Consider the following 16,837-nt stretch of genomic DNA (forward strand, 5'->3'; position numbering starts at 1 on the left):
AAGCATCGTAAGATTAACTTATCATAATCCCATACTTACCCTCAAAGTCAACTTTGGTCAACCTTGGTCAAAGTCAAGGTCAACAGTCCATTTTGACCCCAACTCGTCGAGTTCCCACGGAGTCCAGAAAACCTGAACAAACCCTAGCCAACTCGCCGAGTTGTTGCATCAAATCAACGAGTTCACTTGATATCCAGTAGACGGGCAAACCCACTCCGACTCGTGGAGTTGTTAAGGCAACTCGTCGAGTCCCCCTCCCTGTTTGCTTATTATGATGATTCACCGAATGCAGGGACTCCAGGGCTTAGATATGAAACCCTAAGGTGTCCAGAGGGATAAAGTTTCCAACTTTACCCTCTAGAACCACTCTGAATGCTTTAAGGCCCTCATCAAATGTTGGAAATCTCAAAAGTCTTCCTATACGTTCCAAAACTTTAGGGATCTGGAACCCCACTTTCTAGAGGAGTTTCTAGTCCTCAAAATATTCCAAAGATGGAGGCTTTAAGGACATGCATGTCCAATGCATGTCATTAAGTCAAAATGGCCAAAAAGGAGAATATGTTCTACAAACCCTTGCATGGCATCCTTGCTTGACCAAAAGCTAGATCTAGCCCACATTGGGACTATTTTGCCCTGGAGATCCATAAAGTTGCAAACTTTATGAACCCCATGCATGCAATCAACAGGAATGATAGGAAATGAAGAGTAAATTCAAGATCTAGCCATATTCTAAGATAAAAATCAAATGTTGAAGACTTACCACAGTCCACAAGATTGTCAAGCTTAAGAGTGAGGGATTGGTTTGTTGGATCTTCTTCTTCTTCTCACTATCTCTTTCTTTTTAAGCTTCCCAAGTCACTCTAACTCACAAAATGAAAGAGAATGAGGATTAGGGTTTAGCATAGACGTTCTTAGGGTTTAGAGGCTGATGGAAGGTCAGCCTCAAGTGTCTTAAGGAAATTATATAGGGTGCAAACCCTAAAATTAGGGCTTTTCCTATACAGTACCTACTTGTCGAGTTGGACTTCCAACTCGTCGAGTAGGGCCTAGATCCCGCGTCCTCAAAATGTTCCCTACTCGACGAGTCGGGGCTCCCAACTCGTCGAGTCCCAGCATCAAAACCCTAAAACTTAGAAAATTAAATAATACTTGGGACATGTGTTACACCACAAAGTTTTATTTGAACGCATTCGTTGGTATTCTGTGTACAAATACTAACTTTAATGGTATTTTTTGTACTAAAATAACAACAATTATATTTTTTGAAGATTTGGAAATCAGATAACCTACAATACCCGATTAAATGGTATTTTGTGTACTAAAAAAAGACAATGGTCATTTTCGTATATTTTTAAAACTTTGTTACGTTTTTAAGTCATTTTCCCACATTCTAAAATAACAGATAAATGCGTTGAAAATTTACCAAACAATGTGTTGTTAAGAAAAAGTAATGGATAGGCCATCTGCGAAAATACATATATTATTTAAAAAAACAATTTTTTTGATTTTTTTGGTAAATTCTTCAAGACATAACAATAAAACTTTGTACTTACAACATGCAAAAATACAAATATAAAAAATCAGAAATATTAATAGATATAATTTACTAAAAAATCACTTTTTTTTTTTAACTTTTTTGTGGTAAAATATTCAAAACATATTTTCCACAACAAAAACGAGCTTTGAATGGCGTACAAGTGGGTTTTTTTTTTCACCAAAAAATAATCTGAAATTAAAGAAATATGGGAATAATGTGCATTATATATGAGGACCATTTCGCGGCATATTTTGCATCACAATAAGTTTTTTTAGAATTTTTTTTTCTCTACCCATTGATGAGTTCTCAGTTTATTTATTGTTTTCACAGTTCCTATCTGCGAAATCATCAAATCAATAGTTTATATAAACATTTCGCTAGGTTTTAACTAGGCTAACTGAGATTAGCATATTTTGTTTTTTTCTTTTTAAATCTTAATTGATGTAAAATAAGAAGGATTAACTCTTTGCAACAAAGATCACCTCCGGCAAATAAGTCTTTAACATTTACAACATAACTTCATTCACCGAATTTTCCTGAGATCAACTTTGTATGTTATATTATCTTATTCACACAAAATAGGATGCAAGCATTTATTTAATAGTGCATTTTATAAAAATAAAAGAGATCAAAGAAAATCTATCATCTTCAGTCTTGGTTCAAATCCTATTGCTTAAAAAAACCTAATATTTTTTTTTTTTTGACACGCTAAAGTAGACTGTTGATGAACTTTTTTAATCATTCTCATACTGGAATATTCAGAATTTTATTGTTATTATGCATGGAATATACCAATATGTATAAATAAATATATAGATTATAAAGATATTTTGATGATAGGTTTACTGACATCGAAGATTTTTTTATATCAGGGCATACTTCATAATTTGGAGAAAAGAATATCAAATAACATGATCGCTCATCAAAAGACGCAATAAGATATTTGCAAGATTGTGACTTTTAAAACATTAAAATAATATAGACACTTGAAACATATTTTTTTTGTTTTTTATTTGTTCACTCTTTCTACACGTAATTTAAAAACCTTTGAAAATTTTGAAAATTAATAATAAAAAATGACAAGTCCTTTAGGGTTTCAGACCCATGCTTCGGATCTCTGAAAGCATAAGACACGAAAAAAGAGGCCATGTCTCGGTCAACAAAGTTGGTAAAAGCCAGCCACCCTGTTTCCTCTAATTTACACTTTTACCCCTAACTGTTTTCCATTAATTTACACTTTTACCCTCTCCCCCTTCTGATATTGACCTCCGTAGACCAATTGAAATGACACAATACCCCCTGCCCCCAGAAACATGAATAACAGACAACGTGCTGTCACGTCCAATATCACCACCCTACCCTACGCCTTCTGTTTTTATTCCTTTAACATTTCCAAAATTTTCTTATAAAAATAATATTCAAAAAAACACCTATGGGTCCAGGGGCTAAACAGTAATTTCACCACAAATGGTTGTTTTCCAACCTCTTGCTTTCACTTCTTTTCATGCAAAAACAAAAGCAAAAGTCATTCAACCATACACACTTCTGCTACAGTTTCTGCTTTCATAAAAATTGTAATATTACCAAAATACCCACCATCGTTTTCACTCTATAACACCCCTGTACATTTCTCTTATTACCAAACACCCCCTCCCTCCTATAACCTTTTTTTTTTTTTTTTTTAATTTCTTCACATATATTCCTTGCTACCCACAAAAATTTTCAAGGAAATAATTCAAGAAAAATAACACATAACGAAATCGAATACGAATCCGAATCCGAATCCCAATCTCCCCTCACCCGACATGTACAAACACCCGAACTGCCCGATCTTTGATTCAAAACATTGATTGAATCCTTTTTCATCGGTCTTCAACAAAGATTCTTCCGATAAAATCACGAAATCTCTTGGAATAAAGCTTTGGATCCACAGCCGAGATGGACGTGGGGTCCGCTTGCAAGGATTTGTATGCATGTTCAAGCTTCTTGCTTATATCATAATCTTGTAAAATGTCGATGATCCCAAAGTAGAGGACTACTTCGTAAGTTTCACCGGTTCTTGAGGGGGTGAAATTGTTAAATCCACCAGGGGTATATTGGTCAAAATCGCTTCTCCTGCCCATTCTCTCGGCTCTCGCTGGCATGTTGGCTCCCAGTCTAATCAACGGTTTCCTAATAATTTCATTAAAAAAAAAAAAAAAAAACATTTAGGTATGTTTATTAATATATGTGAAAACAATAGAGTACCAAAACAACATGAACTACTTGCTTGCTGTCGAACATATGTTATTTTTTAATTTAATGATTGATCAAGTCAAGCGTTGACCACATGCCATATGGATCAACGAGAGAATTTGCGAGATTATTTTTTCACAAATTTAGTAAGAAAATGTCATGATCAAGGAAATATAAGTTGTCTGGAAACGGAATTAGTAGGTAATACACGGATGTCCCCACAAACAAAAATGTTGTGTCTATTGACCAACATCTAATATATATGTAACCAACCAAGAACCGATTTAAATTAATGAGAGATGCCAACCACCATTCATGAATCATGAATACATATTGAATAGTTGTCAACATAAAGACCATTAAAATGGTCATCAAGAAGTGCTCAACTACCTTGCCATTATACCACACTTATAATGCAATTCAAGACACCTCAATGTGGTCACATTATAAAAATTAATCATGGCATTGACTTAATCAAATTAATTCCAAAAAAAAAAAAAAAAAAAAAAAAACATGAAGAAACATACCGGCCAGCAAGAACACGATCCATGTCTTGCAACTCTGCTTCAAGAAACCGACACCCACGCATGAACTTTTCATTTTGGTATGAATCGCTCTTTCCTAAAATCGAATTCAAAATTACCATTTTGCCACTACAAAAAATAAAGTTTAATTTCTCACTAAGAAAATTACCGTTGCGTAATAAAAATGGTGACAAACCCATTTTGTCGCCTGTGTTATCATCACGAAAATGCATGCCAACTAGAAGACTATAATCCATTATTCTCTCAGCTTCTAAAAATTCACAATCTCGATTGATTTGCCTGAACAATAAATAAATAAAAGCAAATTTATTTATTTGGTCCCAAGTAACAAAACGCAGTAATTGATGAAAAATGTACTGACTTGATTAATTCTTTGAACCAGTTTTCTTGCAGGCGAAAGACATAATTGAGGTCAAGATCTTTAAGAGTGGTAGTTTCATCAATTTCGTCTTCAGGTTTATCAGTTGTACGTCCATGTGATGATCCTTTAAGGTCAAACCTTCTATGAATTCGATACTCAGAGCAAAATAAATTACCCATCACAATAAATCGAGTCTGAACATGGAAACGCGCAAACGTTATAACAAAAGGTACAAAATTAAATTCAAACATCAAAATCAGCAAATATTATTATTTACCTTTATGCCACCCACTGGTTTCACACAATGCACCCCGAAGAATTTTGTCACGAGAGAATTTTCGTATCGGCAAACATGTTGGTAATAACTTGGAAGCATTTTGATTAAAACCTGAAAATGAAAAAAAAATGTGAAGTTTTAGTTTTAAATGGTTGTTTTGTTACTTGAAAAAAAATCGAGATTGTTTGTTATCTGACCTTGACTTCGGATTTTTTAACTGTTTTAATCATGAAACGATCATCTTGTGTCAAGTAAAAGAAGCTTCCGCTTTTCCCGGGTGATGAAAGCTCTCTAAGAGCATCGTTTCCACAAATGGCTAGCATATAATCTGCTGGATCTACTTGGAACAACTCCCTCAAATGTCTGGGATTAATAAAGAAACAAGATTTTATGTTATCGAATGATTATGGGAATTGATTTAGGTTTTGAAGTTGAAAATGTGTAGAAGAATACCTAAACACTACTGGGCAATAATCTTTCCAGCGAAATTCAGCAGATTGATGTGGTGGAGTTAGTTTTGATCCTTCTGGTGGGAATCGTGTCCAAAACTTTTCTTTTGGGTCAAAATCGGTGGTTTTAAGGTCTCTTATGGTGGAAGCATGCTTCCCGACTGAATACCTGATAAACCCATCAAAGATTATGATGAAGAAGATGAAATATGAAACAGATTGAAGAATGTTTTGATGGAAATCTGGAATGATCATCGGATAATGTTTTTTTACCTGATACCCAATTGGAGATTGAGCATCAATTCGTAATTCTTATGCCCTTTTGATATCATCTGACCAGGCTTCTTTGCTTCGCCACCATTAAAACAGCATGGATTTCTTCTGAACTGACGTATTTCATCTCGACCTAATCCCATGGCGTCCCTGTACAACATTGAAGCTTCGGCATTATCGATTATGTCACAAGTGATATCACCTGCTTCACCGTCGGATTCCCAAATGCAAATCCTGGGGAAGTTTCGTTCAGTTAAGCTTCCTCTTGATCCGTCGACAGAAGATCTTTTTCTAGCGGTTGAAACCACAAAACTATCATCCAACAATGGCGCAGAGAGCTTGCGGGTAAACCCTAATTTATCATCTTTTCCGGCGCCGTTGTTGCCTGGGTAGAATGTTCCGTTTAGAATCTGGTGGGGTTGAAAAGGGTTTTTGTAATTGAAGTTGCTTTCTTTACTCCAGCAGCCGACGTAGCAGCCGCCGTCCGGCCAAGTGAAAACACCATGACCTTTAGGAACACCGTTTTCCCAGTTGCCGTCGTAACGATTTCCGTTTGCCCAAATCAAGATCCCTCTTCCGTTTATAACTCCATTTCTCCAATCTCCGACGTACTCGTTTCCATTCTTCCAAACGTAACGCCCTTGTCCATCTTGTAAATTCCGCCGCCATGTCCCTTCGTAATAATCACCGTTGCTGTAACGTTTTTGGCCGTATCCGTGTTTCCGGTCAGACGACCAGGCGCCACGGTAAGTATCTCCGTCGGATCCCGTGAACGTACCGGAACCTTCCATCCGTCCGGACTTGAACTCACCCTCGTAAGTCGCACCAGATGGCCAAGAAAACTTACCTTTCCCAGATGCCTTACCTCTCTTCCAATCACCTTCGTACATACACCCATCAGACCACAAATACTTACCAGATCCGTGAGGCACGTTACCGGAAAAGCTTCCGATGTACAGATCCCCGTTCTGGAGATGTTTCTCTGTAGTCGCCGAACCAGATGTTGTAGCCACGGTTTCAGGGATGGAAACAGCAACGGCAACGGTGGATGTCGGAGCCACACGACGGGTAGCGGCCTGAGATCTACTTCTACCTACAGAAACTAATGGTTTGGGCTCCGTTTCTTCTTCGGATTTCTTCTTCTTTGTTGCAAAAGTATTGTCATTATCTTCATTGGACGACGGAGACGATGATACCAATGGTTCCGGCATGATTTTGAAATGGGTATCTCTTGAATTCCTTTACTTTAAAGAAAATTTCAAGAAATGAGCCCTGCTAGCAGCATTCCGCTGTGAATCTCTCAATTGTTCGGTCGGATTTGCCTCTAATCGAACAAACGGAATACTGGGGTAGGGAGGAACAGTGGTGAGAGAGAGTAAAGAGACGAAAACTCTGAAACTGAAAAGTAAAGAAGAGTAGGGTGTAGGAGAGAGAGAGAGAGAGAGAGAGAGAGAAAGCAAAGGGAATAGTCGTGATCCGGCGTTGCATATTACATCTTGCATTGGAAAACGTTGAGGTTGTGCTTTGCCTCGTCGTTTATGCTATTACCACCACTAGTATTTTTGGTATTAATCACACAAACTATATATCTGAGTAATTACCCTTACTTGGAAATCACCTTTCACCCCTTTGAGCTTTGCTATATTGTTTGAGCTTATTAGGGTAAATTGGTAATTTACAAACTCCTTCCTACTCCAATAATAATATGGGATCCCTAAAACAAATGACCACTTGAACGATATGTCGATATGTGTAGCTTTCGTCATTCCATTAGATTGTTTATTTATTTCGTTTACTAGACTTTACATGGAGCACATAGTTGTCATTTGGCTTTAGCTAAGGCCAAGATGGTAATTTTGTTTAAATAATGAATTAATCTTTGCACATGTAAGTTTCTTTTTCGTCTCTTTACCGTCTTTGTCATCGGTCGATATCTTAAATAAAGCATGAAAACCGCAACGATTTTAAGCCATTGTGGAAGAAGCGTGATGGTTAGAAAATCAATGACAAATACAAATCAAATTGTATTGATGCTTTACATTTTTCATATTGCTACTACTCTACATTTTTCATTTTGATTTGTTGCAAAATGTTCTAGTTGTGTTGATGTATCACGTTGCTACTAGTTAGTCTAATCTTCTTTGTTGCAAAATGTTTGAGTGCGTCTATTTCGAGCAAGTATGGTTTGGGAATGTGATCATTTGATCACCTTTGCTGGTTTGGTCCAATCCACATAAAAGGATTACTTGTTTTCATTTTAGTATACATTTCATAACAAAATAAAATATATCAATTGTGTGTTTATGTTTACTTTTCAAGACAACTAGACGTTTATTTCAACCTAGAAAAAGATTACGGATTTCGTCCCGGGTTAGATAAAAGTTTTTTTTATTTTTTCTATGTTTTGTGTAATGGTTGCGGTTGTACTTTTAATTTTTTTTAGAGTTGAGGCATGTATATGACACGAATCGATTTAGAAGATGGTGGATTTGATCACACGTTTAGGTTTGTTGATGGAAGTGTGGGTGTCTTCAGCTATGGCGATCAGCGTGGATGTCTTCATAGCATTTCAAATCGTCGTTAATGTCATTGTAATCTTCCTTAGAGTTTGATGCTTCTATAGAATACTCTATGCTTATTTCAATTTGACATTCAACATGGCTTGCTTGGTTTTCCTACAATCAATAACTTAAATACATGTGTAAGTTGATGGGTAGTCTATGAAAGCAATGACAAACTATAAGAAATAACGATGTAGTTTACTCTTGCTGACAAAATCGACAATGTATTTGTATTTCCTTACCCATAAAGCATTGTACTTGTATTTTCTTCTTACACATAATTTAAGTATGTCGCTATTATGGATAAGAAATTGGAAGTACATTGTTATTATGGATAGAAAAAAAAGTATATTGGCTAATTGGTAAAAAGAGAAAGCACATTGCTATTTCATATTCCCGTATTCCTCAAAAGTCAATGTAACAAAATCACTAAGCTTGTAGCATACACAAACTAAAACATTACATCAATTATTATTGTTTTACGAATTAGACGAACCAATGCTAAAAAATAACAAAAAAGGGTTTCTTTTAAGTTAAGAATGGTAAAAATTTACCAAATTTTCCATTTATTGTCTTGTTTTTGTCTTTAATATACCATAAAACACAGATGACAGTAAAAAAATGTTGATGAAACAATGTATATTCCATAGCAAACACGACTTGCTAACAAACTAAGCAAAGGAAAACAAAATAACCAATTCCAAAGCTAAACCAACTAAATGTACAGTTAAAAAGCATATATGATGTGTGGTGGTATTTTGGGGAAACTCATTAAGCTTTGGCTTACGGTTTGATTTTATGGTTTCATGTACTTCAGAGGACAGGGGCAAGACGAAGGCTTGATCGTGTACATCATTTTGGACTTTTATATGATTTATGATTTTGGGATACCCTGAAAATGGTTGTGACTTTTGAAAACTTGTTTTTGTAAAACTTATGGATTTGAAATGGTTTTGAAAAGTAAAAAAGATTTGCCTTGATTTTTGGGATGTTACAAGTTGGTATCATAGCCCTGGTTTGAGAGAATTGGATGAATATTCGTGTGAATCCATACTCAAAATAAGAATGTTCAAAAGTTTTAAAATTATTTTCAACTTATTTTCAAATAACCAAGAAAGATGCAATGTGTACGATCAACCGAAGCAAGAAAGTGCCCCCCGATATACCCATACAGTTATTTGTTTATGTTGATTATGATAGAATTGCATGCTAGTTTTAGGCTATGTGTCTTCAAGAATTGCATGATAGAATTGTCTGAGTTATGATGCCTGATATCTTAGGGTAATTACATGTATGCTAGATGAAATTAACATCATTATTGTAGTTGCTTAGCATATGCATCATAGTTGTACATAACTAAGATTTTATAGCCTGGGAATGTTTGATTTAGCCTCATTTATTGTTCATTATTTGGTTGTGGGCTTAGGGTAGAATAAAATATTTGATTGTCTATGGGATCCAACGTTATGTATGACTAGCATGCACGAGAGTTGTTGCAGGGTAGGTGGAAGTTTCATGAGTGAGTGCAGATTGCAGCAGGCCAACATGTGGAAGGATTAACCAACCTTGAGTGTATTTATAGGATGTATGTGTATCATAGATGTTGGGTATTGCGATTGGGTGGTTCGTGACGACCCCTTGTGACAAATACGGGCAGGTATGGAATGTAGTATAGGCCCTAATACTGGAAGCATATAACTTGTACGCGTAGCAAGGAAGTCACGAACCTCGAGGGTTTAGTCTTTGTAATGATCGAAATAGTATGATGTAACATCCGAATCCAGGTATGTTCTTGTTTGGTCCTTTAAGTTTGAAATTTTTGCGAAAATGGTCCCCTCGTACGCTTGGCATACGTTTGGTACACATAGCGTATATGCACGCATGGAAGCAGGGACCTTAACTACATATGATGGGCATACGTAGTGTATGCAGGGTGTACGACGGCCAATACCAAACCCTAATTTTTAGGGCATGAGCCCTATTTAAACAACATTATGGCCTTTGGACACTCACCCTCATCAGCCTCCACTGTTCATTATGTTCCATTTAACCCTGGTTCATCCTTTTGAGTGTTCTTGAGCTTTGAGGTGACTTTTATGGCATTTTGGTGTGTTAACAAGAATATGGAACTTGGAGACCAAGCATTTGTTGAGGTTGAGCTTCTAGATCCAGAGTCTTCATCAACTTTGGGAGCTTTTTAAAGGTAAAAAGTTAGTACCTTGATGATCCATTTGATAGTTAGAGTTTAGGGATTAAATAAGAGCTTTATTTGGTCCCCATGGTTCTCGTGGTGAATTTGGGCAACTCCAGGAGTTAGAGTTGTTAGATCTATGTCCCTTTATTGTTATAGATGTATAAAAATGTCATCCTGATGGTTGATATGAGTCCATGCATGAGTTTGAGTCCTTAAAATGAGCCTTAATGGATAAAAATGGATGTTGGGTTCCATTAAGACATGCAAAACGATAAAGTTTCCAACTTTATACATTAGAACCCTAAAATGGAAGAGATTTGAAAGTTGGACCTTATAGCTGAACGGATTAAGCGCTTTTTGACTTAAGGTGGCAAGCAACTCAATATGTTGGGCGTACCAAGGGGTATGTTGTGTGTACTGATGAGTGGTCGAGTACTCCAAGCATACAACACGTACGCCTTGGAGAGGCTTTCCTTGGGCTTTGGAATTTTGGGCCTTAGTTAGGTTTTGGGCCTTGAACTATTTGATGCATGAATGGACCTTAGGATTTCGTTAGTGGACCTTAAGTTGCTTGATTTTGGCCTTTTCGGGCCATGGAGTCCATTATTGTGTTATTGGGACAAGTTTGGTATGGCCCATTATGGGAAAGGTAAAATGGGCTTTTACCTTAGGGGTATAGATTTGGGATTTAGGCCCACAATTATGGTTTATACCTATTTCTGATTAGGATGATTTGTTTGTGTTCAGTGTGGGATCTTTTGGTTCGATAGTTGAGCATTTAGTTACGTATTAATGGACTAAGGTGAGTTTTCTCACTATATCAATGGGTCGAAGGCACCAAGGTCGGCCCATTTATTTGTGATATAGGATGCTAGCTATATTTGTGATATGTGTGTGAAAGACCAGGATTTGGCCTCTGGCAATTATATGAAAGACTAAGATGTGGCCATTGACATTTGTATGAAAGACCATGATTTGGCCCCTATAAACCGAATGGAAGACCGTGATTTGGCCCTCATCAGGAAATTGCTTGTAAGACTATAGTTGGCCCATAAAATTAACTTATTTATGTATGGTATATGGTACTTTAGGGAAATTCGCTAAGCTTTTGCTTACAGTTTGTATTTTTTGTTTCATGTACTTCCGGTACTAGGGGAAGGGCCTGACATAATGGCACATATGACATCCCCATTTTCACGGTCAGAAAAGACCGATTTCATTTATGCTTTTATAATAACATCAGAGTAATCTTTCAAAAAAAAAGTATTGTGGAATTTATTCCCAAAACAAAACATGATAAACATTTATCAAAGTATTTCTCAAAGAAATGTATTTTCATTACATTACAAAACCTAAGATGTCATCGTCAATATAGATCAAAAGTATAAACAAAGCATCATAGGCCACAAAACAAAATTGGCCTCAAAACAATATAGGCCTTACAACATTCTATTTATTTTCTACTGGCCTATAAATCCATAATCTCTCGTCAGATCATCCAACTATGCTTTTGCCACTACCTATAATACAAGAAACCGAGTGGGTCAGGCTGGGGAGCCTGGTGAGCATATAGGGTTTTCAACCCACTATAATAAGTTTATTATTTATTTTCATCAAATCATTAACCTGATAACCGATTTCATTATCCTCACTTTACGTCCCTAAAACATCTATTTTAAGGGACCTAGCCTAAGGATTTTTCTTCGGGGTGACAACACTGCTTAGGGGATTCCTCAGCAATACATGTCAAATAAGGTAACCATGGGGGATAGAGTACATATGGTGAACACTTAGTTCAAAATACCTACAGGTTGCGAGTCTACTAGCGTTGCACTGGACTTCCTATAATGGTCTGTGGTCGTCATCTATACTCTGCTAGATGACTAAATCATCTTAAACATCGAGGCCTCTCATCATTTTATCACACATCAACTATTTCATCTACCCATGTTCTACCCAACATATTTGTATATATGAAATATATATACAGTCTAGATCTAAAAAAGTTTAAATCTTTCAGTCGGCATAGATCATAAAGTATAAAATACATATATACAGTTTAGATTTGAAAAAGTTTAAATCTTTCATCCAACATAGATCACAAAGTATAAAATACATATACAAATTAGATCTGAAAGGTATAGATCTGAGATGAGAAAGTGTAGATCTGAAGGAAAAAGTTCCAGATCTGAAGGAAGAAGTTTAGATCTGAAAGATAAAGCTCACATCTGAAAAAGAAAGAAGTATAGATCTTTCATCCAACAAACATCTCAGGTAAGCAGATAACACACACACACACACACACACACATATATATATATATACACACACACACATAACACATAACTTATATAAAATACTTCATATCTATGTGTAAGATGAAAATGACTATACACTCACTAGATAAGGTGGTGATTTGGCCAACAATTCGTTCCTTAAAATGATCTTTTTTGATGAAACATGGAGGTTTGCTTGAAAACCGGGCTCTGCACAGCCAGAGATTCAAACCGAAAAACTCTTTTTCTCAGAGACTTCGGGCTCTTTGGGGCTTTCTTCTAATGTTTGTTTCCTAGGCTTCGGGGTGGTTTATGGTGGCTAGAGAGAGAGTAAAGAGAGAAAAAGTGGGAAAAGTGTGAAATATGGGGCTGCACCTCACACCCTTATATAGCCGTGTGAGGCCTCGGTACGGTAGGCGTACCTTGGTCCTACGTTGTGCGTAATGGGGGCACGCGTCGGTGAGGTGGTGGAGCATCATGGAAATCTCATAACTACGCAACCGGAGATCGCTGGGCATGACTTCTTCGTATGCGAGGCGCCCTTCGGACTATGTGGGGCGTAGCTTCGCACCCAACTCGTAATTTCCACATTTAACTTCTAAAATTTGCAAATTTCGCATACGAGCTCCATTTTCGATGTTATTTATATCAATACGTAGGTAGAGACGTACCGTACTCTACAAAGTTCGTTTAGACTCCGTTTGCTAATTCTGGATCTATTTTTAAAGTTATATTTTTAACAGGCCCGGACAATAAAGTCCATTAAAAACTCATAACTTGTTCATTTGATGTCTGTTTCCGTCTGTCTTTTTACCTTTGAACTAATATTAACAAGACCTTCAATTATTGTTTAGGTTGTTTCAGACAAAAATGATTCAATATTTCATTCGAACACATGTTGCATATTCTCAATCTGAAACTTGGAAAAATCATAACTTTCTCATACGAAGTGAGATTTAGGCGTTTTTTGCACGCTCTCGGTTTAATGAACACTTCGAATTTCGTTTAGATTGATAAGGCTAAAAAGTCCTCCATCGTAAATTCACTATTTACGTCACGCAGTGTCGTGCTGGTTTTGTCGCGAAATTTCGACAAGCCATAACTTATTTGTTATATCTTGAATTTCGGCGTTATTTATATCTCCATAATCATTGTCTCGACCACTATAACTTTCTTCATGGATATATGGTTTATCTAACATTTTATTTTTGATGCTTATTTTCATTCTTAATTTATTTATCATCATAATTAAGTATAAGGCACATAAATTCACATAATTCACATAATACTCACATAATTCATCTTTATTACTTCAAAACGAGTTACATTGGTTAACCTAGACTATTACATCATCATTAACGCTTATCCCAGAAACACGGGCGTTACAACACAACATTCACTCCTTACTATTTTCTTCACTTTTGATATTGTATTATGATGATTTGACATTATTGTTATGTGATGGTTTTGGAACAATGTGATGATTGTAACTCTTGTTTTATTGACACTATTTTCCATACTTCGATACCATCAAGGAGGGGTTTTGGAGCTCATGGAGGAGCGGATCAGATCTTTTCGAGTCGAGATTGTTGCAGTGCAGGATGGGGCGCGAACTCCCTCATTCTGAGAGTTCAAGGCACGTGGAGTGCCTGGGTTCTTTGGGGTTAAGGACCCCATCGCTAGTTGTCGTTGGATTGATGACGTAGAGAATGCTCAACATACGAGCTTTTTCCCTGAGGGAAAAAATGTGGGATTCACATCCTGCTCACTGAGGGACAAAGCGTGAGACTGGTGGGAGGAGGTTACACGAGAGGTAGGGTCAACATCAGTGGCTATTATGACATGGGAGGACTTTGTTCAGAGGTTTCATAGTGAGCTTACACCAATTATAGAGGTGTAGAAGCTGGCGAGGGGGTTCCAGGACCTTCGCCAGAGTACAAAGACAGTGGCGAAGATTACCGCCAAATTCAAGGACAGAGCATTGGTTGTCCTGCAGTACAATGCAGATGAGGAGATGACGAAGACGAGATATCATGATATACTAAGGGGTGATATTAGAGAGTTTATGAACTTCTCGGGGTGCAAGACCCTGAATGACATGTTCGAGAAGGTCTGCGGGTAGGAGATTGAGTTGGAGCTCCGGACGAAGTGGGATCTGGAGTAGGTTCAGACAGTTGTGGGTCTGGCTAAGAGACCTAGGACCTTTTATACCCATTATAGAGGCCAGCAAGGTCGGGGTCGTTGCGCCAAGTACGACAAGCCGTACAGTGGAGTTTGTCGATCAGTAGGTGCAGGATGTTTTAACTGTGGCCATTTGGGTAACGTGAGCAGGGATTGGCCTAAGATGGCTCTCATTTGCTTTCATTTCAATCAGACCGGCCATAAAAAGGTCAATTGTTCGATATTGTCTGGGGGAGTAGTGGTGGCGCCTGCGCTAGCCACCTTGAGGATTACTTAGGGATGAGCGTAGGCGGGTACCCGCCTCATTTGGCAAAAACCGAAACCGGAACCGGAACCGGCGGTTCCTAGAAAGTTAAAACCGGAACCGGAACCGCTCTAGGCAGTTCTTAAATGTTTGGAACCAGTCCCGGAACCGGCGGTTCCGGTTCCGGGAGGGGGTAACCCGGTCGCATTAATTTTGTTAACTTTTTTTGACAAAACCACAATTTAGTTCGATCTAAATCAAATCAATTCGGACCAAAGACGGACAAAATCGTACCAATATATTTTAGACCGGTCTAAGTAACACACCTTTATATGAAATTATATATATATATATATATATATATATATATATATATATATATATATATATATATATATAAACCGGTTCCGGCGGGTACCCAGCGGGTAGCGGTTCCGAAAAAACGAGAACCGGAACCGAAACCGCTTAAGGCGGTTCCATAACTTTAGGAACCGGAACCGGATCCGCCTAAGGTGGTTTCCGTTCCAAAACCGGCAGTTCCGAGGCAGTTCCGGTTCCAAAAGCGGGTACCCGGTTCCGATGCTCATCCCTAGGATTACTGATGGCCGCCAAGGCAAAGTGGAGGCTCCTGTGGTGAAGAGCATGGTTTTTCAACTTACCACCAATGAGGCCCGTGTAGTGTTGGATGTAGGTACTAGAACGTGTTCTAACACTATCTTTTATTGCTTTACTTATTTATGCTTATGTTCATTATGTCTTGTATAGGGACCTTTTTGGTCAACGATTTGTCTGCTCATGTTCTGATTGATTCGGGGGATACGTGATCCTTCATATCTCTTGCGCTCTGCAAGAAGTTTTGAGATGCTCCAGGGACTTTGGATTCCCCTCTAGAGTCAGAGATTACAGATGACCGTACAATGAGTGCTTCGAGGGTCGTCTGTGGGTGTGTCCTGAACATGTTTAGTGAGAGGTATCTATTGATTTGGTGTCGATTTACTTGAGAGGATTGAAGGTTATCATAGAGATCGATTGGTTGGGCCCCAATGGGTTTGTGATTGATTGCGAGTGACATTTGGTGAGAGTTCGAATCCCAAGTGGGGGAAAATTAATTATTACTAGTAAGACAGCTTCGCATGGGCCAACTCTCTATTCAGTTGTTAGGGCCAGGAGATATATGCATCAAGGTTGTTCCAGGTGTCCAGCTTATGTTTTTGACACGCGGGTTGAGTCCACGACAGAGTTGAGCAGGGTACCCATTATGCGGGATTTTCCTGATGTTTTTCCCGAGGAGTTGCCCGGAGTTCCTCCTCATAGACATGTCGAGTTTTGGATTGATTTGGTACCTGGTGCCGCCCCGATAGCCAAGGCGCCGTATCTTTTGGCACCGTGTCACAACTAGCAAATTTAGGGTTGAGATGGTGATTCATGTACAAAACAATTTCCTTTATGTAATCTTGCTACATCAAATTAGTGAAATTCAAACTACAATGTTATTTGAATACATATGTGCATACATTTAGAATCAAGGTGAAATAACCACTTGCTAGCCCAAACTTGATCCAATATCTAAGCCCAATCTATTTTTGGGCCTTTGCTTAGAACTCTCTGCCTAATTACCCTAGGCCGAAAACTCCCATCTTTGGGCCTTATTGGGCCGAAAACCCTTTTATTGGGCCCAATTAAGTCCAAAATCCCAAACACACT

General features: G+C 37.8%; 1 protein-coding gene across 1 annotated transcript; it reads right to left on the bottom strand.

Annotated features, from left to right (window-relative positions):
- Positions 1-2,993: 2,993 nt before the first annotated feature.
- On the bottom strand, positions 2,994-7,231 carry LOC145003332 (phosphatidylinositol 4-phosphate 5-kinase 1-like). Its single transcript, XM_078962466.1, has 8 exons — positions 5,678-7,231; positions 5,409-5,573; positions 5,153-5,318; positions 4,956-5,066; positions 4,679-4,872; positions 4,466-4,596; positions 4,300-4,393; positions 2,994-3,709 (listed from the first exon to the last, which is right to left on the bottom strand). The coding sequence occupies exons 1-8, from the start codon at positions 6,886-6,888 to the stop codon at positions 3,400-3,402; spliced, it is 2,382 nt and encodes a 793-aa protein (XP_078818592.1). The 5' UTR covers positions 6,889-7,231; the 3' UTR covers positions 2,994-3,399.
- Between the last annotated feature and the right edge of the window lie 9,606 nt (positions 7,232-16,837).

This window comes from Lactuca saligna, chromosome 6, assembly GCF_052625555.1.
Source record: "Lactuca saligna cultivar CGN05327 chromosome 6, ASM5262555v1, whole genome shotgun sequence".
Lineage (NCBI taxonomy): Eukaryota > Viridiplantae > Streptophyta > Magnoliopsida > Asterales > Asteraceae > Lactuca > Lactuca saligna.